The following is a 23,498-nucleotide window of genomic DNA, read 5'->3' as shown; positions in this document are numbered from 1 at the left end:
CACTCCAGTGTTCTTGCCTGGAGAATCCCAGGGACCGGGGAGCCTGGTGGGCTGCCGTCTATGGGGTCGCACAGAGTTGGACACGACTGAAGCGACTTGGCAGCAGCAGCAGCATGTATATATGTCAGTGCTACTCTGAAAAAAAAGATACTTTAAAACAAAAGAAACCTCATTAGGAGGAGTCTTAATCTCAGTGAAATAAAGTTTTAAAATCCTCTGAAAAAAAAAAAAAGGAACTGCGAATTCTTCCTAAGAGAAAGCTGAGTTCTTGGTGGAGGTGAGGGGCTCACTTCTCTTTCCTGAGCTTGCCTGTTTTCGAGGTACGCTTGGTCCCCAGAGACTCCCTCCTCTTGTCAGCAGAACCCTTGTCTTATGTGGCCTCACACTCGCCTACGCTCCCTCGGGGACCGTCCTTGAGCTGCAGGTGGTTCTCTGGGTAGATTGGTTTTCATCACCATAGCCTTCCCCTTCTGCTCTTCAAGGCACAGTCTTTTTAAATCTGGCCTCCCTGTCTTTAATTCAATTCTTAGATAAATTATAGAGTATACGGTAAATCTTTACCAGATCAGACTAATTTGGTAAGGGATTAGTTTGCATTAATTGAAAGCTCTTTTGAAGAAATAAGTATTTTTCTAGTATATGTAACTCAAAGTAGGTTACCTACCACTGTTGCCTGGTAGAGGCTTATCAAGATAATTATTTCTAATTACAGTATTAAGTGTTTGTAAGCGCTTGAAGATATTTGAAGAATTTATTTTTGAGATCTCTGAACACTTTGCCTAATCTCCCATACACTGTTAATTAGCAGGATCTATGAATAAAAGATTGAGCTCTCAAAAGGACATGTATTTCAGCCCCAGTTCCAAATGATCCTTGATTCCAGATTTACTTTGCCTTCCAATCAAGAAATAGAACTTTTGACGCTACAGGTTTTCTTTTGTCAGTGATACTGAGAGGAAGAGGTGGGGAGAAATTAAAACTTTTATGATAAAACTAGTGACTCAATTCCCGTTCTGTACACCGTGAACAGAATGTGCCGTTGTTAGATTTGAACTGCGAAAGGAAGTGTTCTTTGAACAAATTAGAACAAACAGTGTACTAAGACAGTTTACTAATAACATATCCTTTGGGATACCACGTGAGCATCTTTCAGATTTTCCATTTCTAGCATATAGTTATGGGAGGGGAAGTGGCCTCCTTCTCGAATAGAGGTCTTAAATGTTCTGTCTAGGTGTCCCCATGGATGTAATAATTACATCTTGATAAGGATGCTTATTGACCTTCAAAATTATTTTTCCAGTACAGATTGGTTTAGTTGGCGAGAAAACCAAGTGTTTGAGTCCAGGGTCCAGCAACTGGGTTGGTTCATTGTTCAGTTGCTCAGTTGTGTCCAACTCTTTGCGACCCCATGGACTGCAGCACACCAGGCTTCCCGGTCCTTTGCTAGCCCCTGGAGTTTGCTCAAACTCATGTCCACTGAGTCGGTGATGCCATCCAACCATCTCATCCTCTGTTGCCACCTTCTCCTGTCCTCACTGTCTCCCAGGATCAGGGTCTTTTCCAGTGAGTCTGCTCTTCACATCAGGTGGCCAAAGTACTGGGGCTTCAGCTTCAGCATCAGTCCTTTCAATGAATATTCAGGGTTGATTTCCTTTAGAATTGACTGGTTTGATCTCCTTGCAATCCACAGGACTCTCAAGAGTCTTCTCCAGCACCACAATTTATGTGTTTGTATATTATTCTATTCATATATTTGTGAAGAATATATAAACAAATTTAGCATAATGCCTGACTCGTAATAAGAGCATTCAGTCATGATTGTCAGGGAAACAGGCTCTGGAGACAGACGGCCTGGATTTCAGTCCTAGTTCTGCTGTTTACTGGGCAATTTACTTCTCAGCATCCAGGTTTCTCATTTGTGAAATGGTAATAACAGCAGAACCGGTCTCAGAGTTTTTAGCCAATAAGATATGGCATGTGTCACTAACATGGTATTTTTCCTCCTGGGCATGTGGCAGGATTGAAGTTAGGTAGGGCCAGTGCATCAAACTCAGGAAGCCCAGGAGACTTCAGGGGAAGACTTTAGGAGCCAGTGGACAATCACCAAGTACCCTGCCCTGGCCACCAGCAGCACTCCTGATGCAGGGGCTCCGCCACAGCCTGGGTCCCTCAGCCGACTCACAGCAGGCTTGTTAGCATGAATGAGAGATAAACCTTTCCCTTTTTCTTAAGCCCCTAGAATTTTGATGTTGGTTGTTACGCCAGCAAAGCCTAGCACATTCTGACCAGCACACCAGAGGAACAGCCCTGATGCTACACCGAAAGTTAGATTTTGGCTAAAATGAGTAATAGTACAAAATTTCAGCTGTGTTGGCTTGGACACCTGGGCCACGGAAACCCTGAAAACCTTTGGATCCTGAACCTGCAGCTCCCTTGTGGGTGTGTCTGTAAAATCACCCTTGTGTGTGCTCTGAAACATGCCAGGCCCAGGCAGTGGCCGCCAGTTTGCAGGACCTGGCCTTTCCTTATGTGGCCGAGCTCAGGCAGCTTTTCTGTGAGCAGAGGTTCATTGTATTTGGCCTCAGGACTAAGGTGCAGGTTGTTATCTGTTGCCCTGGCTCTGATCTCTCTGCCCCTGCAGCTTGTGGCCCTTCTGCGACCCCAGGGCCTCGGGCCCTCTTGCCTCAAGTCCATGCTGGTCTGCGTCCACAGGAGCCCACACTCTGCCTTCCAGTCCTCTTGGTTTGGATCATGTGCCTCTGCTTGGCTATGCTGCTCTTTTTGTTCACGTCTCTCTGAGCTTTAGTGGGTACACATGAGATGTCCTGGGGGACAGCCCTCTTTTGAAGCCTGAACAATGTGTTTGAGCAACACTGGTAATGACTGAGATGTGCCTGGCATCCCAGTGAGGAAGGTGAGCTCCCAGGAGTAATTGTGCTGGAGGCTTGGGTTGGAGCAGAGATGATTCAGTGTCAGGTTTTGACGTGTGTCCAGGGCTTAAGGCTTTTCGTTAGCCTTTGTTCCAGAACACTGAGAAGACAGTGGAAATGTTACTGCTGCTGGAAGGAAAACATTATGAGGAATGGCTTTTCACTAGAATGCTGGCGGTCTGCTTTCATGTAAGGTAATAATAGACAAATCATTCCAAGAGAACTGAAGCTTAGCAGTCATTTTTAAAACCAGCGTCTTTTCTACCAAAACGGTAATTCGGGTTCCTTATTTTTTAAAGATTGGAAAATACAAAAGCATCTTAAAAAGAATGACTCCTCATAACCCCACAGGACAGAGATAACCACTGTTAGCACTTTGCAGCTTGTTTTTCTTTTAGTTTTTACATAGGTACATTTGTAAATAACATAGGGATGATAAACAATAGTATATCTTATTGAAACCAAAATGGTTAATTTCTGTGCCGGGAAGTCTTTTAAGTGCTTGATACGAATTAGCTAATTTATTCCTCACAACTCTTCAAAGAATCACTATCTCCATTTTACAGAAGAGGAAGCTAAAGCACAGAGAGGCTAAGTCATTTTTCCAGGGCCACACAGCTCGCAAGAACGGTGCCAAGATGGAAACCAAAGCAGTCTATCTTTCAAGTCCAGGGTCCCGTGTTGCCCTCTCACAGTCAAGATAGCTTGGAATACGCGTCAGGGAGTTTTGCAGTGTTATCTCTGAGTTGTCTGGTTCTGTCTCCTCATTCTGTAGATTAGGAAATCAAAGACCACACAGGTAATTAGGTATAGCCGAGAACACACAGCTAGTGAATGCAGTGCCAGCGTTGGAGCGCATGTGCCCTGACCCACCTGGTCCCCAAGCTCATTGGCTCTGGGCGAGCTGTGGACCTTAATCCTCCTCCCTGGGCCCCAGCCCCGAAACAGCTGCGTTTGTACCATGACCTCAGTGCCAAGTCTGATATGGTGGCTGGAGGACTCACTCAGCTTTCTTCCAGCCGGTACCTGCAGCCCCAGCTTGAGGTCAGGGATTGTATGGGTTTGCTGACTCTTAATTATCTCGCAGAGCCTGGGCTATAAAAGGCTGAGGCCTGCAGCCCAACACAAGTTTCAGCTCTCCACCCTCATCGGAAGTTTCTAAGATTTGCGAGCCAGCAGAAGGAGTCATTGATTGAGCTTTAGACACGGTTGCTGTCCTCCACCTGGACTCTCGAGGACGCGCCAGGCGTTGTAACTGAAGTGAGCGAGAAGTCAGCCAGCTGTCTGAGCACAAACATTCCTGTGTACGCCGCCGGCCGGGGCCAGCATTTGTGAGGGAACCGGGCCAGTGCCCTGAGACACCAGGGCGGGATAGGCAGCTGCTGTGGGGCTGAGAATTAAAGGAAGAGGAACAGGTGATGACTTCTTGCTTGTTTGGTAAGGTAAGGATTAAGAGCCCCGGTACCCTCCAAGGTGTGGTGGACTTTTTAACAGGGACTGTAAGCAGGGTTTTTTTTTCTTTAAAAAAAACTTAATCTGCTTTTATCTGAGTGACAGGAGCCTTCCTCCTTATGACTCCCACGATGTGGAGCAAAAAAGACAAGCGGACTACGTGATATATTAGCCAGAACGAATGTGTGCTGTTAGAAGCGAGGCCCCTGGTTACCTCTGGAGGTGGGGATGATGTTGTTGTGACTGACGGGGGCGCAGGGGAGCTTGTGTGTTCTTTGTTTTTTTTTTTTTAACTGAGTCCTGGTTACACTAGGTTTAGAGTTTGTGAAAATTCGAGTTTTATTCTTTTCAAATACTCTCTTTTCTGTGTGTAAATTAAGCTTAAAGTTTAGAAGTCCTTGTTTTTATTTGTGCTTCATGTTGCACGTTGATACTTAGAAAAATCTGATCAGTTGAAATCAGGTTGAAATGATGTAGAAATTACTACCTCGGTATTAAGAAAACATCTTTACCTGAAATTGTCGGTCCGTCTGGACAGAACTTCTAAGGCCATTTTTTAAATTCTCTTCAAATGTATCTTATAGTTTTGTTTACTTATTTATTGGCTGCACTGGGTGTCTGTTGGGGTACACAAGCTCAGTGGTCGTGGCACAGGGGCTTGGTTACCCCATGGTATGTGGGCTCTTAGTTCCCTGACCAGGGATTGAACCTGGTCAGTCCCTTGCATTGCAAAGTGGGTTCTTAGCCACTGTACCACCAGGGAAGTCCCTTCAAATATATCTTAAATCAGGGGACCCCATCCTTTTTGGCACCAGGGACCGGTTTTATGGAGGAGGACATTTTCCAGGCCTGGGGTTGGGCGGGGGGGATGGTTTCAGGATGATTCAGACCCACTACATTTATTACATGTATTGTGCACTTGAATTGTATTATTATTATTATTATATCAGCTCTACCTCAAATCATCAGGCATTAGATCCTGGAGGTTGGGGACCCCTGTCTTAAATGACTTCAGTGCAGATTCTTCAGGAATAAAGAATGAGGTCACTTTAGTTCAGCAAATATGTAACTGACAGCCTCTTGTGAAGTAGGGCCAGAGCTCACTCTAGAGCTGGGGGCAGTTGGGACACCACCTTTCCCCTGGAGGAGTGGGTGAATGCTCAGAGGCGGAGTAAAGTGAAGCAAGAGCACTATGGAGGATCGCAGGAAGGACTGGGAAAAGCTTCAGAGGAAAAAAGTGGCATTTGAAATGGATTATAAAGAATATACTGAATTTTGATAAACAGAAGTGGGTATGTAGCTGCCATTGAAAATACGGTGCATATGAGGAAGTCCATAGAAAATGCATACACATTCTAGGAACTTACATGGTTCACGTAAGATGGTTGGCATTCATCAGGTGCATGTTGGAGGCCTGACAGCTAAGCTGGGCCCTTAACAGGGGCCAGGTTGTATTAAATAAATTGAGAGGCATGAGAGAGCCAGAGAGATTTTCTCTGAAGTAGAGCAGCATGATCAGATGGGCTATCTTAAGTGAAACTGAATTCCTGACCTCACAGTTATACTGTTATTAACTCTGTCGGCCCAAAGTAAACATTTCCTCAGCTTAGTGCCTCCTTTGTTTCTGTATTTTGAGCCTATTCCTGTTTGGATCCATGGGGTGAGCCGTAGGTGCTTGGCTTCCTTGAACTTCCTGTGGTCATCTCTTCAGGACTTGAAGGTGATCATTATGTACCTTCTTTAGTTCCTACACCCATCCTTCCCCCTTGACCAGGTGAAGTCACAATTCCTTTATCCTTTTTTACAGTCTTAATAGTGATCTGGCATTTAATTCCTTCCAGCCTTTCCTATGTGATGCTCATATGCCAAAGAAAGCAACCAGGATCTCTTACAGCCAAGTCGTGTGTGGAGAGAGGGGGGCCAAGAAGTAAGTTAAGAAACTTTTTTTAAGCTGTGAAGGAGGCCCACTGACCCACTGACCTGGGATTGTGTCCCCCTGGGCTACTGGACTCCCTCCATGGAAAAAGCACTGGGTAGGGTTTTGCATATGGCAAAGCGTTGATGCTAAGTGTTGGAAATGGTCCACATTTGAGCCTGGGTCACTTGTCAGTATGAGGTCTGTTATTGTCATAGCAGTTTTTGGCTGTATCAGCTTCTTCTCCCGTTAAAAAAAGCTAACTTGAAGTGAGCATTGTCTTGTCTCCCATTCCATCTCCCAAGACTCCCAAGTCATTCTTCTAATCAAAAGATTGTCAGCTTTACAAATAAGATACTTCAGTTTGCTGCTGCTGCTGCTGCTAAGTCACTTCAGTCGTGTCCGACTCTGTGTGACCCCATAGACGGCAGCCCACTAGGCTCCGCCGTCCCTGGGATTCTCTAGGCAAGAACACTGGAGTGGGTTGCCAGTTTCTTCTCCAATGCATGAAAGTGAAAAGTGAAAGGGAAGTCGCTCACTAAGTGTCCGACTCTTCGTGACCCCTTGGACTTCAGCCTACCAGGCTCCTCCGTCCATGGGATTTTCCAGGCAAGAGTACTGGAGTAGGGTGCCATTGCCTTCTCCAATACTTCAGTTTAGAACCTAAGAATTTTTGTTCAGAGGTTGTGTTCAGATGCTATAAAGACCTGTGTTTAGTCCTCTGGGGACAAGAATGTAAAGAGGACCAGAGGTAGGATGAGTTGGATTCAAATCCTGGCTCTTTAAGTCTCTGTTTCTACATGTTATATGGATATAACATGTTCTTTGCCTAGTGTGATGGTGAGGCCCAGACAAGACCAACCCTGTGATCATCAGTGCCTGCCATGCGGATCCCATTTGCCTGTCCCTTTTAGAGCAGAATCTAGTCACCTCCCTTGGCCAGGGTGCTCAATGATGCAGTTCTTTTCTCCTGGTGGCCCTGGAGTGAGAAAGCTGTTTCTCATGGTCTTAGTATTGTCACTGTTGTTGTTTATAATCACTTTGGTTGTCGTTTGGGTTATTTGTTTCCACATCTAAATATTGCTGTTGTATTACTCAATTAATCCTGTACCATATTATTCTATCACATCTGTTAATGTTTCCATTAAGAAAACGATTCTTGTGTGGACGAATGTACCTACTGGAACTTTGCTTTCTTTTTTATTTTTATTTTTCTGCCCTTCTGTTAAATGATTGAGTTCTGAATTGAGCGCATTTCCCACAATGGTGAAGTTCTTTGTGAATGGGGCATGGCAGGCATTCCACTTACCTGGGCACTTTGGAAAACCATGAGGACTGATAACATCATCGTGTGATGGATTTTCTATACTGGCAACAAATGCTTACCATCTAATCAGACAGAACATTGGATAACCTGGTAGAGTGGAATCTCATCATCCCTGTACATGAGTGCAGGAAGGAGTTGGGTTGTCCTTCATTCAACTTGAGAGGATAGTAGGGAGTTTTTATCCGGTGAATACTTGCAGTTTGAAAATCTGGGGCATAAAGTATGTCTGTTGTGTGTGTACAGGGTCGGTCACAGTGACCCTCTCTTGGACTTCCAGTCTAATAGTGCTTCCCGTCCCCCTACCTGTTGTCTCCTCCAGGTAGAACGCCATGACATGAATACCCTAAGCCTGCCCCTGAACATCCGCAGAGGCGGGTCGGATACCAACCTCAACTTCGATGTACCAGATGGCATCCTGGACTTCCACAAGGTCAAACTCAATGCGGACAGCCTGAGACAGAAAATCCTCAAGGTCACAGAGCAGATAAAAATCGAGCAAACGTCCCGTGATGGGAACGTGGCAGAGTATCTGAAGCTGGTCAACAGCGCGGACAAGCAGCAGGCTGGCCGCATCAAGCAGGTGTTCGAGAAGAAGAACCAGAAGTCGGCTCACTCCATCGCCCAGCTGCAGAAGAAGTTAGATCAGTACCACCGGAAGCTCCGGGAGCTCGAGCAGAACGGGGCCCTCCGGAGCGCCAAGGACACTGCCAAGGACCAGCTGAAGGACATCCCGCCCTCTCTGAAGGATGCCCAGGCCAAGTCCCGCACTGCCCCCCACAGCCTGGAGAGCAGCAAGTCGGGCATGCCGGGGGTGTCCCTCACCCCGCCCGTGTTTGTCTTCAACAAGTCCAGAGAGTTCGCCAACTTGATCCGGAATAAGTTTGGCAGCGCTGACAACATTGCCCACCTGAAGAACTCCTTGGAGGAGTTCCGGCCCGAGGCCAGCGCCAGGGTCTACGGGGGCAGCGCCACCATCGTGAACAAGCCCAAATACGGCAGCGACGACGAGTGCTCGAGCGGCACGTCCGGCTCCGCCGACAGCAATGGGAACCAGTCGTTTGCGGCTGGGGGCTCGGGCGCACTGGACAGCCAGGGCAAACTCACCGCCATCCTGGAGGAGCTCCGGGAGATCAAGGACACCCAGGCGCAGCTGGCTGAGGACATCGAGGCCCTCAAGGTGCAGTTCAAGAGGGAGTACGGCTTCATCTCTCAGACACTGCAAGAGGAGAGATACAGGTATTTCAGGCTCTGCTCTTAGGAGCTTGAGTTTCTAAGATTGGAGAGATTGTTTGAAAGTGATATGCGAATTTTTTTTTTTTTTTAATGTGATTGTGGGTCAAAAGGCATTTAGGAACCGAGAGTCCCTTCCATACTTTGCAATTCTAAATATTGTAATTTGCTACTTGAAGCCTGACAGCTTAGAGAAAGACATCATGCATGTGGGTCTGTTAAAATATCACCATATAGTCAATGACTCACATGCATATTGAGCTCCTGATTCAGTAGACAGTTGTCACAAGATCTCAGTATACTAATTTCAAGGTCTGTATTTGGGTTTCCCCCCATAATAACTGTCAAGTAAAAAAACAAATTCACAGTCCAGCAAGGTAACTTCTATTTGGTACCTAAATCTCTTTATATAATGTATTTTTATAATGTCTTTAAATGTGTTTATATCATGTATTTTTTTGTGAGATTACATTTTGCTTATTAATAAACTTTTCACCCTAAATGAAAACCTTTCAAAAGGAATCTTAAAAATTCAAATCTTGTGGATTTATATAAGCTAATTTTTAAATTCAAGTGTTGTATATGGCTGGCTTTTTGGTGCCTCTAGCATAAAAAGTGTACATGTCCAAATATGAGGTGATTTTCCACCATTTTCCCAGTAAAAATATCCCCGCATCAGGTTTTTTTGTCAAGTGAATGTTAACTTCTAAGAATATAGATGAAACAGTGAATGCCTGTTACATATTATAAGATTTAAATTTTAAATTTAGTTTACATGTTGTTTTATATCTGATATATGATTTTATGTGAGTGTTAGTTTAGAGATGTGGCTTTTCCAGCTCTTATATTTTATGAAACAATTTTTTTAAAACTTTCTGTGTGCATGTTTGACTCTGGATTCTTTGTCACATAAGAACAATTTTTGAGTCACAGTTTTTCTAAATAATATTGACTTTAATTCCATTCAGGTAGTTTGGGATACAGCTCTGTTTGGGTCCAAATTTTATTTCAAGTCACAAATATCAATTCAAACAGTTTTGGTTCTCATTTTGTTATATGGTTATGTTTGTGATCCTCCTGGTTTAGTCTCTCACTATATGGCTTACCTTAGGAGATATTTGTTTTTAATCTTTATTTTATAGTGGAGTGTAGCTGATTTATGACGATGTGTTAGTTTCAGGTGTACTGCAAAGTGATTGTTATACATACACATATATCTGTTCTTCTTCAGCTTCTTTCCCCATTTAGGCTTTTACAGAGTATTGGGTAGAGTTCCCTGTGCCGTACAGTAGGTCCTTATTACCTATTTTATATAGAGCAGTGTGTCCATGTTAGTATCAAACTTCTAACTTATCCCTCCCCTATGCTTTCCCTTTGGCAATCATCAGTTTGCTTTCTAAGTCTGTGAGTCTGCTTCTGTTTTTTAAATAAGTTAATTTGTATCTTTTTTTAAAAGATTCCACAGATAAGCAACATCACGTGCTGTCTGTCTCTGTCTGACTTATCTCTCTGAGTCTGATAACCTCCAGGTCCATCCGTGTTGCTGCGAATGGCAGCATTTCATTCTTTTTTCATGGCTGAGTAGTATTCTATTGTCCGTGTGTGCCACACCTTCTTTATTCATTCATCTGTTAAGAGGTCTTTAAAAGGCTTGCTTACAAACACCCAACATTGAGCAGCTACAAGGTCCTACCTGAGAATGATCATTAAATCTGTGTTAAAGTGTTTTTTAAAATGATTTTTTCAAGTGACCTATATGGAGTGTCTAAAACTGGCATTACTCAAAAGTCATCCAGGTTTAATGCATCTTCCCCAAATAGTGCTTCCTGTTTCAAAATAAACATTATATAAGTTTTCAGATATAAGACAAAATTCCCCTTCTCTGAGGGGACTGGGCATTGGGAATAAGAATCTTGGTCCTTCTTTAGATTTGAACTTTTCGAACTGCCACCTGTTAACCCATCTTGAATTTGTAACAAGCTGAATTTTTTTTTATTGGCACTTAAGAACTGAGACCTGTATTCACCATCACCGTGTACACTGGGAAATCAGTGGACTTGGCTCCGCATAGAAACCAGTCCTGTCTTTATAGCTTCTCTGGTGCACGAGAGCTATGGCGGTGAGCCACCGGGCACTGAGGGCTCAGAAGAGGGAGAAGCACCAGCATGCCAGTGGGTCCTCGCCTTGAGCAGGCTTCTTGCCAGCCCCGCCTCCTGACCAGCCCAAACGAGGAGCCACTGGAGTCTGCCCTGTTGTCCCCACAGCCAGCAAGGTGCTGGTGTGGCGTGGGCAGAATAGCCCACTTTGGTTTGCATGAACCCTCAGTAGTGAGGACAGAGTTAAGACTGCAGAGACCAGTCCTTTCTGGAGCTAGAGTTCAGCGTTATCCAAAAGCATGTCCCCTACAACTAGACGTACTCTTGGAAGCTCAGTCTGCGTGGATGAGCACAAGCCACAGGGCGGTGGCGACGGCAGGCACAAAGGATGTCATTTTCTAAGTGCTGTCGTACGCTTTTGAAACGTCGCGCTCAGAATCGATTCATCTCTTTACAAAGGTGCGAGCGACTGGAGGACCAGCTCCACGACCTCACGGACCTGCATCAGCACGAGACGGCCAACCTGAAGCAGGAGCTAGCCAGCATCGAGGAGAAGGTGGCCTACCAGGCCTATGAGCGCTCACGGGACATCCAGGTGCCTCCCCCCTCCCACCAGAGCTCACGTGAGCTCTTCCCCGCCGTTCATTCATTTAACAAACCGATACATTACACGCAAGCCTGGAAGAATTTCTGGCATCAGGAGCAGACATTTAATCTTTACCCTGTTGACCCCAGTAGCTCCTGTTACAGACTTTAAGCTATAGTCTGTTTGCTTTCTGCCTAAAGTAGTTAACAATTATTTTTTACCTACACCAAGCCTAGCGCCTATACTCTGCTCTCCCCACCATCACCACATTTTTACAAATTTTAAAATATGAGACGAACCTTGCCTTCAACATGCTTGCTTAGGTGAGAAATCAAGAGGAACACAGCTGCCAGGGGCCTCAAGACAACATGAACGAGGGCCAAGTTACATGATTATAGGCTCTGAAAGCCTCAGAAATTCAGGCGTGTGGTGCCTAGCAAGCTATGGACTTGTGGGGCAGGGGGCCACAAAGTGATTAGACCCTGGATTTCAGTCCCAGCTGTTTACCAGCTACCTGGTCCTGAGCAAGCTTTAAGTTTCTTTGCTTATCTGTAAAATAATAGCTTTCATATTTGTGGGAATTTCAAGCACTTGAGCACATACTGTGCCAGGCACTGTCAAAGCACTTGAGGTGTCTGTACGCCCATTTGTTTCTGTTTGGGATAGCTCCTATTACTCTTCCCATTTCTCAGATGTAGAGACCAAGGCACAGAGAACTTGTTCAAGGTCTTACAAGTAGTCCTTGAGTAATGAATCTGAATCAAAGTCCTGGAGAAGGTGGGTTTCGAAGGGGTGGATGGGATCCCAGTGGATGGAGGAAAATGGATCAGTATAAACAAAGGCGTGTTCTAGTGATAATGTGATACTAATGCTGTCATGGTGCTTCCCTGGTGGCTCAGATGGTAAAGAATCCACCTGCAACGCAGGAGACCTGGGTTCGATCCCTGGCTCAGGAAGATGCCCTAAAGGAAGAAATGGCAACCCACTCCAGTATTCTTGCCTGGGAAATCCCATGGACAGAGGATCCTGATGGGCTACAGTCCATAGGATCGCAAAAGAGTCAGACACAGCTGAGCAAGTGAACAACAATGCTGTATTGAAGCAGCCGTAGGCTTCTTGAGCTCCTTTTTGGGGTTCCAGAAGGTCTCTTTCGCCCCAGTTTTTATTCATATATAATTTTCATACAACTGTATGAAAGTATACAATATAATGATTTCATATGTGTACATATTGCAAAAATATCACTACAGTAAATTAACATTCATCACCTCACATAGTTACAAATTTGTTCTCTTATGATGAGAACTTGTAAGGTCTACTCTGAGCAACTTTCAAATATACAATACAACGTTGTCAACTAGAGTGACCAAGCTGTACATTGCATTCCCCAGGGTTTATTCATCTTATAAGTGAAAGTTTGTGCTTTTGACCCTCTTCACCCATTTCGCCTCCCTTCCCCTGTTAGATTCTACAGTGTTGGTTGTCTGTCTGACTCATTTCACTTAGCGTTAATACCCTTTAGGCCCATCCGTGTTGCAAAGGGCATTGCTCTCTTCTTTCTCATGGCTGCATAGTACGCCTGTGTGTGTACGTGTACCACATTTTCTTTAGTGATCCATCAGTGGACACTTGAGTTGTTTCCACGGATTGGCTATTGTCAGTAACACTATAATAAATGTGAGGGTGTGAATTTCTCTTCTAGATGGTAATGTCATGTCCTTGGTGTGTACACAGAAGTGGGACTTGTGGATCGTATGGTAGTTCTATCTGTAATTTTTTGAGGAACCTCTGTACTGTTTTCCATGGTGGCGGCAGTGATTTACATTCCCATAGATTCCCTTCTTTAAGAAAAGAAAACAAAGAGTACTATCCAGGTCACGCACAGCTTCAGTTTTACAAATGTTCTTTGTAGGCGTGGTTATTTTCTCCAACCCCACTTTACAAGGGGCTGAAACGCAGATTTCTCCCACAGTGTGTGAGCCAGTTTCAGCTGTCCATGTTTTGTTCCTTCCTGTCAAGGGCTGAGCCAGTGCTGCTGCCAGTTGTCTGCTTGGACAATGCTGGGAGCCAAAGAAAGCATCAGACTTATTTGCCCCTGAGGACCTTGGTGCAGAAGACACCAAGCGAATTTCCGCTCTGGGCTAGGAGACTGAGCTTTACTGCTGACTGGTGTAAAAGATGTGAACCCGTCTAAATGTGACGTGTTGCCAGGCAAACAGCACAGTCTGTTTTATTAGAGCATGCTGTTTAGCATACATCTGGGATTCCACTGGCTTATATCTAAATATTATATATGGTTTGCTTATTTACGGGATTGTTTGGGTTTATATTGTTACTCTTTTTTAAAAGAAATATACTTTAGAGATGAAAGGGGTAAGATAAGGGGGGAGGTGAACTTCAGAGAGAGCTTAAAAATTCAGATTTCATTTTACCGTTTTCTAGTTTTACCTGTAGCTCAGAAGTGCAAAGGGGTGTCCGTGTGAGTGACTGGAGGGCCTTTGCTGTTAGAATCTTGCCCCTGTCTCTTACTGTGTGACCCCGCACAAGTCAGTGCTATGCCTCAGCTTCCTCATCTGTAAAATGGAAATGTTAACAAGCTCTACCTCAAACATCTGTCAGAAGGATTAAATGGGATAAGATAGATAAAATACTGAAACCTTTACCTGACACATTAGCGGCCAAAAAACAGATGCTGGTCAGTTTCATATTTAGTATGTATGAGTAGCTCTATTTCTTGGGGCTTTGGTGACTGGGCCTGCTCAGCTTCCTCTTTCTTGTTTCTTTCGTGCTTATAGGCAGGGTTATACAAGGTGATGGAGTAGCATAGATGAGGGTAACTGTTGCCTGTTAGGATACAAAGCTTTTGTTGTTGTTTTAAAGAGCAAATGAGTTTTTTTAACCCTGAATTTGCAATGAAAAGTTTAAAGATAATCCTGTCCTTTGTCCTTATCCCCAATAAATGCAGTACTTACTTTGGCCCACTATTTAATTTCTTAGCGGGTGCTGTGACCAAAATTCCTCACAGTTGACTGCTTAATTTTCTTGACTTTCTCTTTTGGCTAAAAATTTGACCGAAGTTCTAAGGCAGTGTCTAGAATCAATCTATTCTGTATATGTAAATCATCTCCCCAGTCACAGGTGAATGCATTTCCCTAAAATGGTGATCTTTTGTCCCGTTCCATCACTAGTTCCATGCCATGCCTAAAACAGAGGATGCTATCTGTGGACCTAAGCATTTTAAAAGAATACATGGTCTGGGGGGCCCTTTGCCTGTTGCTATGGAAGTCAGCATTGTTTGGATCGTGAGGATCTGAAGAAGTTTTACCTGCTTTGTCGGTAGCCTGTATAATGAGAGTTACTATAGTAACAGGGAACCCTTGGCCCATAGAGTATGGTCACAAAAAGGAAAGTAAATCAATGTTGGCACCATTATGCTTGTTTAAAATCTGAAAACATGACTGGATTTTAATTGAGCAAACATATATTGGGAAATAAGTTAGAAAATAGGCTGGTGAACCAAACTAGGTCATTGTACTGCCTCTTAGGTCTTTTTCTCCTGGGAGGTGTATGTTTCTTCCCTTTTTCAAGCCTCGGGTCCCCTTACTGGCATTCAGTCTCCGGAGCGTGCAGCCAGCCTGCGCCTCCTGCTGGAGGTATTCAGGGCACAGTGCAGGCATGGTCCCCTGGTTAGGCACGAGGCCCGGAGAAGGGCTTGACAGTCTGGTGGGTCCAGGAATGCTTCCCTCAGGATGTGACCATCAACATGGGACCTGAAAGATGGAGCGGGGTGGTGTGTGGGGAGGCAGACCTTTTAGGCACAGCACAGCGCGTGTGCAAAGGCCCTGAACATGGTCCTTCTCAGCACTTTATAAAGCCAGGATGGCTAGAACACAGTGAAAGCGGGGAGGAAGTGGGCTTATCTGGTAAGCTTGGCAGGAGAGAGTGGCTGGGCCTGGGCCACGTTAAAGATTTAAAAGGTTCTACGAGAAAGAGCCATACCAGATACACATCTTTCAGAGGTCACCTGGGCTGCTGTGTGGGAAGTGGATTCATGTGGTTGGGGATGGAGAGGATGTGCAGAGAAACAAGTGTAAAGTTATTGCAGGCAGAGACCCTGGTGGTTTAGGTGGGGGGTTACTGTGGGAGGGGAGACGAACGGACCAGTTAAGATAAATGCCAGACATTGTGTGGGTGGGGCTGGGTCATGAGAAGGGCATCAAGGAATGCCCCTCATGCTTCTCATATGAGAATTTGGCTCACCAAGAGCTGTTTTCTGAGAAAAGGAACTGGAAGGGAAACGGGGTTGATGGCAGGAGTGAGGATGGTGAGGACGTGTATACAGAACTGGCCACATTGCATCTGAGGTGCTTCTGAGAAGCTCTGACGGAGATGTCAGGGCCTCCCTGGTGGCTCAGTGGTGAGGAACCTGCCTGCCAGTGCAGGAGATGCAAGAGACGTGGGATCAGTCCCTGCGTTGGGAAGATCCCCTGGAAAAGGAAATCGCACCCCACTCCAATATTCTTGCCTAGGAAATGCCATGGACAGAGGAGCCTGGTGGGCTACAGCCTATGGGGTCACAAAAGAGTCAGACACGACTTAGTGACTAAACGGCAGCAGTGATGGAAATGTCAGGGACTCATGTAGACACACAGCTCCGTCTCAGAAGAGACACCTGGGCTGGAGATGTTCTTGGAGTACAAGTAATGAAAGCTTGGGGGGGGCTGAGACCTAGGGAGAAGGTGTGGCCTCAGGTAGGGCCCTGGGGATGCGGCATTCAGAGAGCAGCCACGGGAGCCCCACGGTCCACGGCCCTGTCTCTCCCACTGTCCTCCACTGCTCTGCAACAGATGCGCAGACTCTGAGCAGTGGCGTGAGGACCAGCAGTTGGAGATGCCACTTCCTTCACTGCTGAAGATAGTCTTCTGTTGCCAAACGGGACCCCACCCCCTCCACTGGTTTGTCCCTGAGAGTTCCACCAGATGCCAGTATTTTATGCACTTTATTCTACATAGAGGCAGAGTCAAAATACCTAACTGTGGGACTTCCCTGGTGATCCAGTGGTTAAGACCCTGTGCCTCCAGTGCCTCCCCGGGTCGGGGAACTAAGATCCCACATACTGTGCAGTGTGGCCAAAAACCAAAATACCTGCCCTTAAATTCCTTATTCATGGTATTTCACGGTTGTAGATACAAGCTCGTTCTATCCATGAATAGCAGGATAAGGCGAGCCCTGGGATTCTTGTCTGACACCTGTCTGTCATCACCACCATTATCATCAGCGTCAGTGTGAAGCTGCCCCAGCAGCAGCGTCCTGAGCGGGGCGGCCCTGTGCACGTCCTGGCTCCCGCTCCTGTGTTGCCCCAACAGCGTTTGATCCTCGCTCTCCCTCTCGCCCACAGGAAGCCCTGGAGTCCTGCCAGACTCGCATCTCTAAGCTGGAGCTCCACCAGCAGGAGCAGCAAGCCCTGCAGACAGACACGGTGAATGCCAAAGTCCTGCTGGGCAAGTGCATCAATGTCGTCCTCGCCTTCATGACCGTCATCTTGGTGTGCGTGTCCACCATCGCCAAGTTCATCTCGCCCATGATGAAGAGCCGCTTCCACATCCTCGGCACCTTTTTCGCTGTGACTCTCTTTGCGATATTTTGTAAAAACTGGGACCACATTCTGTGTGCCATAGAAAGGATAATAATACCAAGATGAAGTCTCTGGTTCCTGTCCTCACATCCTTTCAAGTTTTTATTTTAAAGAAAACTCTGTGCATACTACCAAACTTTAAAATGAACATTTGTGCCGACGGACGAATACAAGGACCAGGGCTGTGCATTGTAAATAACTACAGTTCTCGTCACTCGGTGGCACTCGCCAGCTGGGTCCCTGTGCGTGGTTACCGTGAATCTGTTTCCAGGCTCTCCCCACCTTGCTCACTGCCTTAATCAGTCCTGGTTTCCTGCCCACCTGAGCAGCTCAGCATGGTCAGCCTCTGGTTGTCAAGCACACGGTGTAATCAGTGACCCAGAAGGAGAGAGGTTTTCAGTCTCTCTTAAGTCTCTGTTGATACTGAGCTTCACCATTGCTAGGGTTACATTTCCCCTCAAGTCCTGGAAGCAGTGAAGATGTGGCAGGACTTGGGGAGGGGAAGACGCTCAGACGGCGACCCTGTGAGCCTGTGGGGCCTGTGAAAGCACAGTAGATCCCGTGTAATCTGTCCCACTGTCTGCTGCTGGCCGTTGGTCCCCCGTGTGCCCAGTGTCCACCGTGGCCAACTGTGTGTGACTGTCACATGGGAATCTTACGGTTCACCTGTTAGTCCATCAAAAGTCTAACCTAGCTGTTCCATTGCTCTTTAAATGGTAAGACGTGAGGATTTATGAACAGGTCTTGCCTTCTTTCACCCAGGGAGCCACAGTCCTGATTCCACCTTCACTGACTGTCGAACGTACCACCTTCCAGGCATATAGAGATGCTCCCCAATCCCTCTTCAAACTGTGTCTTTAATTGAGGTCCGAAAAGCACTGTATTTGTGTTCCAGCAAATTTTCACTGTGATCAGCCCCTCTCAGGATGTGTTTCGTTTTCTGTGATTCATTTTATTCAGTCTGTGAGGGCTGGCAAAGTGTACTCAGTAAATAAAAAAGGCTGCTCACATTTGGAGTGTTTTTTTTTTTTTTTTTTTTTCTCTCTCTCCAAGAAAGGACAGCAGGATCATAGTTTCTAAAGCTAAAGTGCCCTGAAGTGGGAACACTGGAAAAAGGGAAGAAAGTAGAATATGTGGTTTAAGGGGGTGGCATCTAAGTGGGTGCAGGTGGCCTGGGTGAAGATTGAGAGGGTCTTTGGCAGACCCTGAAAGACCTGTAAGAATAAATTAGATTCAGTGTCTGAGCCAAGGTTGCCCTCTGTCTCTTAGGATAAGTTCTAAGGGAGTAGAAGGAGCGGTCACATTTCTGCTGAGGTGAGAGCATGCAGAAGTCAACATCTTTGGCCAATCTGGGGGATGTCATTTACTCTCTTGAGCCCAGATGATACTGTCTTTTAAATCTGTTTCTCTGTCACAAAAAAAGAAGCTCTAGAAGATGTTAGTGAAAACTGGTTCATCCCCTCCTCCCACAACCTGTTTTGTTATCTGAAGACAAAAGGAAGAGTGTTAGTATATGTTATCTTCCAGAAAACATCAAATGACCCGGATTTAAATTTTAAGTGCAATATTTTTGCAAATAGGGCTTCCCTGGTGGCTCAGCAGAAAAGAATCTGCCTGTAGTACAGGAGTTGCAGGAGATGCAGGTTTGATCCCTGAGTCAGGAAGAACCCCTGGAGGAGGGCATGGCAACCCACCCCAGTGTTCTTTCCTGGAGAATTCCATGGACAGAGAAGCCTGGTGGACTATAGTCCATAGGGTTGCAAAGTATCAGACACAACTGAAGCGACTGTGCATGCACACATGCTCTTAGGAAAATCTCCTTTAAAAATGTGACAAATGCCATGGTTTGAGAGAACGGAACTGTCGAACATCTGGTACAAGTCCAGTGTGGGTGAGACTTACACAACTAAAATTTGCTTGCTTTTATTTTTTTTAAGTTTACAATTCAGTGGTTTTAGTCCATTCACATGTAACTGTGGCTACCATCTAATTCCAGACTTGAGTTATTTACAACAATAAACATTGTTTCATGAAATCTTTGGCTTCAAGTATCTTGCATTCAGGGAAGAGGGAGTTACAGTCCTACCTCCTCTCATGGCTCTGTCCCCTTTCACTGCAAGACTCTCCCCTGGTCTATCCATCCAGTCCAGGAGATGGAGACAGTTTCTGGATCCAGAGAAAGAGTCTGGTTCTGTTTTCATGGCCAGCATTCCCGGTTGTCCTTGGGCCTCAGTCTCCATGTGGATAAGGGCTGGATGTAACTTATGCCCTTGAATCAAGCTGCCTCCTGGATGGGTCCTCTTGATTTCTGTGAACCTTTCTGAGGCCACTTTGGACAAGCCAGGGGGTGGGGTGGGTGTGGATGCTACTGGTAGTTTAGAGAGGAGATCGATCCCTGGCCCTTGAGATAAGAGCTCTGGGAGGACCCAAGAAGGCTCGAGCCTGCTCCTCACGCCCCCATACTCCGCTCCATTGCTCAGCCTGGCGCCTTTGCTTTGATGCTTCCCGGACCTATGATCAGTGTCTCTCCTCCCCAGTGAGAGAGATGGAGAAATAAACGGAAAGCAACATGATTCACCCCCTGCAACGTGGAGCTGTTAACAGAAACTGCTCAAAACTGACTCTCTTCTGAAATATTGTAGGGTCTAAGTCACTCCACCTGACGGTGAATTTTTATTTTTAAGAATTCTTATTTCCAGTGATTCTCATTAGATTTCAAAAACCTTATTTTCACTTGGATGTGCTCAACCTACACAGTGTATTTATTTTCAAGTCTTGTCGAAAGTTCATGAAGCTTTTTAATAAGATGGTATCCTCCAAGGAGACTTTTACTCTCTGCAGTTTATTATTCTCTTCTCAAAGAATAAACTCTCCCGCTGCTGCTGCTTTTCACTGCCTAAGGAGATTAAATAAAATGTTATAAATATACAATAAAAATAGTGATCTTGCTATGACATTCTGGAATTGGGTATTCAATTTACATTTAAGTTAATGAATCCCTTTCCCCACCTTTCCCTGGCAGTCAGCATCATGTACATACCTAGAGATGAAAGCCATCTGTGGGATGGGGAAGTGCCTGCTCCCTCCATGAACTTAAGTGATTGAAGATACTGGGCATTGTGTCCTAGCACTGGATTTTTTGGTGGCATATTATTTTCATGATCACAAGGATAATGATAGTCTGCTGAGGACAAAAGAAGAACCTAAGAATACTCTCTTGTGGGTTTTGAGTTGGTTATTGCAGCTTATATTTTGAGTATGGTTGAGTCAAAACAGAACATCCTCCCATTCAGTTCCCCCCTCCCCACCAAGATAAAACCAAAAATGAAGCAGGAAATAAAAATATTCCATGGCTGATCTGGGGCAGTGAAAGTAGAGTCCCAAGTTTCTAGCATGTACAGTTAGTTGTTTAGCTTATATGGTTGCCGTGATCTATTGATAATCTGAATTCCTCCCCTCTCCACCACAGCCCATAATGCAGTCATTATCCCTCCCTGTCTATCAGTGGGCATTTGTGTGATGTTAGCCTTTCTCCTGCTCTGTCACTCTGGTTTTCATTTACGTGTTTCCCCACTATGTATGTTTCTCGCCTTGTCATTCTTCTAGTGTATCAGGTTTAATTGTGGGTTCAGTAATAGAGGAACTACTTCTCTTAGGTCCTTTTCCTTTGTTTTTTAAATACCAAGTTATTTTGCATCAGATGGAACATTTTTGCATTGAATCCAAATACAGTTGTGTTGGTTCGGGAAAACACTTAAATATACTTGCTAATAATATGAACATGTATGATTAAACGGTTGATTTTGCATTTTTTTTTCATAATTTTGAGGAACTGGGGGGTAGGATGAAATGACATTTAAAATTCAGGACTTTATCTGGAGAGAGGTGTTATAAGAAGTTTAGCACATATGCTAAGGAAAGAGTTAATCTAAAAAGGTAGATCACTAAAAAGAATGAAATTGGCCTATTTATATTAAAAGTAGTTAAGAAACTTTGCTGAGAAGAAAGGTACATTTAATCATTGTGGTAACCCAGAAGGTATAAAGCAGATCTATAATTTTCTAAAGTAAATGCAATTCTCTGTTTATAAGAAGCTGAAAGTAACATATCTTGATTGTTTTAGGAATGATTTATGTGTTGCAACTTTGGTTTATTTAAAGCATGTCTGCTGCGTTTGTTTCAGCAAAGCTCTCTGTTAGTGTGTTTAGGCAGTTAGTGGCTCTGAGCACAGAAACTGGAAATGCTTATTGTGAGGCCTGCTGCAGAATTTCTGTTTTATGGGACATCATATAGTTTCCTGTTAGCCTAGAGTTGTAAATTTTATGTAGATCGCTACCCGAGTCAAAGCAGGGGCTGTTATTTTTTTTTTTAATTAACACTTGATGTTGGCTTTGATGTTAAATAAAGTGCTGGATTTCTTAAATATCCACATTTGTCAGAGCCCATCTCAATAGCAGATCTCTTTGTGTGTACAGAATCATTTTTTAAAATAGGCTATTTTAGAGCAGTTTTAGGTTCACAAAAAGCTTGATTGGAAGGAATAACAATTTCCACACACCCCTCTGTTCCCACACATGCACACTCTCCCCTCCTGTCAACATTCCCCACTGGGGGGTACATTTGTGACACTTGACAAACCTACATTGATGTATCATTATCACCCGAAGTCCCTAGTTTACATTAGGGTTCAGTGTGTAATGACATGTACCCACCGCTAATTGCATTAATAGTACCATACAGAATAGTTTCACTGCCCTAAAAATCCTCTCTTATCCCTCCCTGTCTTCTCTACCTTCCCGCCCCGACCATCAGTCTTTCAACTACTTTCAACTCTGGGGAAAGTTGTCTGCGTGCCTATTCCTTGAGCCTGGGGGGAGGGAGAAGGGTGGAAATCTAGGGGCTGTCCCCAGCGTTGTGGGCGGAGGTGTGGTGGGATGCTGAGGACAGGGCAGAGCCATCCCGAGCTGGAGTGAGCAAGACAAGGAGGGCCTCGCCGGGGCGGGCGTGGGCACAGGAGTGAGCGGACCCTCTGCTAGAAGACGCACACTTAGCGGCGTCTCTCTTTTGTGTGGTGCTTCGGTGCTGACGAAGTATTTGTTTTCCTAGTGCTGTAACTCAGCCGAGCCAGTCCTATGCCATGGGCATTGTTATCCCGGGTACATGGGTGGAATTGAAGCTCAGATACATGCAGGTTTCCCAAGGTCACAGCGAGTGAAGGAGGGAGCTGGGACTCTCTTTGCCTTTGCCTTCTCCTGCCTTTTTATCTACTTCCACTCAGCTCCGTGTGATGAGCAACTTCTGCTCTGGTCATTCCAGCACCCACCGTGCACTAACATGATAACTAGAACATTTAGAGGATGGAGACTTGGTAAATGCATCAGCTCCTCCCCTGCCCTGGTTTATTTGCATATCTGAATCCTTGGAAATCTTAGGGCACCCCACTGTTATTTTGCACACCCATTGTTATTTGATGTCTGAAGATGTATATACAGAAAATTAAAATAATTACATTAAGTGTGGGACTGATCTGGCATATTCCCAAGTGTTGCTTTAGGGAAAACACCATATCAATAACCTCAGATATGCAGATGACACCACCCTTATGGCAGAAAGCGAAGAGGAACTAAAAAGCCTCTTGATGAAAGTGAAAGAGGAGAGTGAAAAAGTTGGCTTAAAGCTCAACATTCAGAAAATGAAGATCATGGCATCCGGTCCCACCACTTCATGGCAAATAGATGGGGAAACAGTGGAAACAGTGTCAGACTTTATTTTTGGGGGCTCCAAAATCACTACAGATGGTGACTGCAGCCATGAAATTAAAAGACGCTTACTCCTTGGAAGGAAAGTTATGACCAACCTAGATAGCACATTCAAAAGCAGAGACATTACTTTGCCAACAAAGGTTTGTCTAGTCAAGGCTATGGTTTTTCCTGTGGTCATGTATGGATGTGAGAGTTGGACTGAGCGCCGAAGAATTGATGCTTTTGAACTGTGGTGTTGGAGAAGACTCTTGAGAGTCCCTTGGACTGCACGGAGATCCAACCAGTCCATTCTGAAGGAGATCAGCCCTGGGATTTCTTTGGAAGGAATGATGCTAAAGCTGAAACTCCAGTACTTTGGCCACCTCATGCCAAGAGTTGACTCATTGGAAAAGACTCTGATGCTGGGAGGGATTGGGGGCAGGAGGAGAAGGGGACGACAGAGGATGAGATGGCTGGATGGCATCACTGACTCGATGGACGTGAGTCTGAGTGCACTCCGGGAGTTGGTGATGGACAGGGAGGCCTGGCATGCTGTGATTCATGGGGTCGCAGAGTCGGACACGAC

General features: G+C 45.2%; 1 protein-coding gene across 19 annotated transcripts in view; it reads left to right on the top strand.

The window, feature by feature from the left end:
• Positions 1 to 18,181, top strand: part of TMCC3 (transmembrane and coiled-coil domain family 3) — a 295,072-nt gene extending 276,891 nt beyond the window's left edge. For 16 of the 19 annotated variants that reach the window (XM_019960359.2, XM_070788965.1, XM_070788956.1 and 13 more), the window contains 3 exons: positions 7,944 to 8,860; positions 11,410 to 11,545; positions 16,935 to 18,181. In XM_019960359.2, coding sequence (XP_019815918.2) covers positions 7,944 to 8,860; positions 11,410 to 11,545; positions 16,935 to 17,237 — 1,356 coding nt within the window. In that variant the 3' untranslated portion in view covers positions 17,238 to 18,181. Of the gene's footprint in view, positions 1 to 130; positions 4,373 to 6,086; positions 6,103 to 6,223; positions 6,310 to 7,943; positions 8,861 to 11,409; positions 11,546 to 16,934 lie in introns of those variants that run through there. The other 3 variants (XM_070788961.1, XM_070788963.1, XM_070788951.1) reach the window with 3 other exon arrangements.
• The last annotated feature ends 5,317 nt before the right edge of the window (positions 18,182 to 23,498 follow it).

The sequence above is a fragment of the Bos indicus genome, chromosome 5 (genome assembly GCF_029378745.1).
Source record: "Bos indicus isolate NIAB-ARS_2022 breed Sahiwal x Tharparkar chromosome 5, NIAB-ARS_B.indTharparkar_mat_pri_1.0, whole genome shotgun sequence".
Classification (NCBI taxonomy): domain Eukaryota; kingdom Metazoa; phylum Chordata; class Mammalia; order Artiodactyla; family Bovidae; genus Bos; species Bos indicus.
This window is presented reverse-complemented; position numbering and strand designations above follow the sequence as displayed.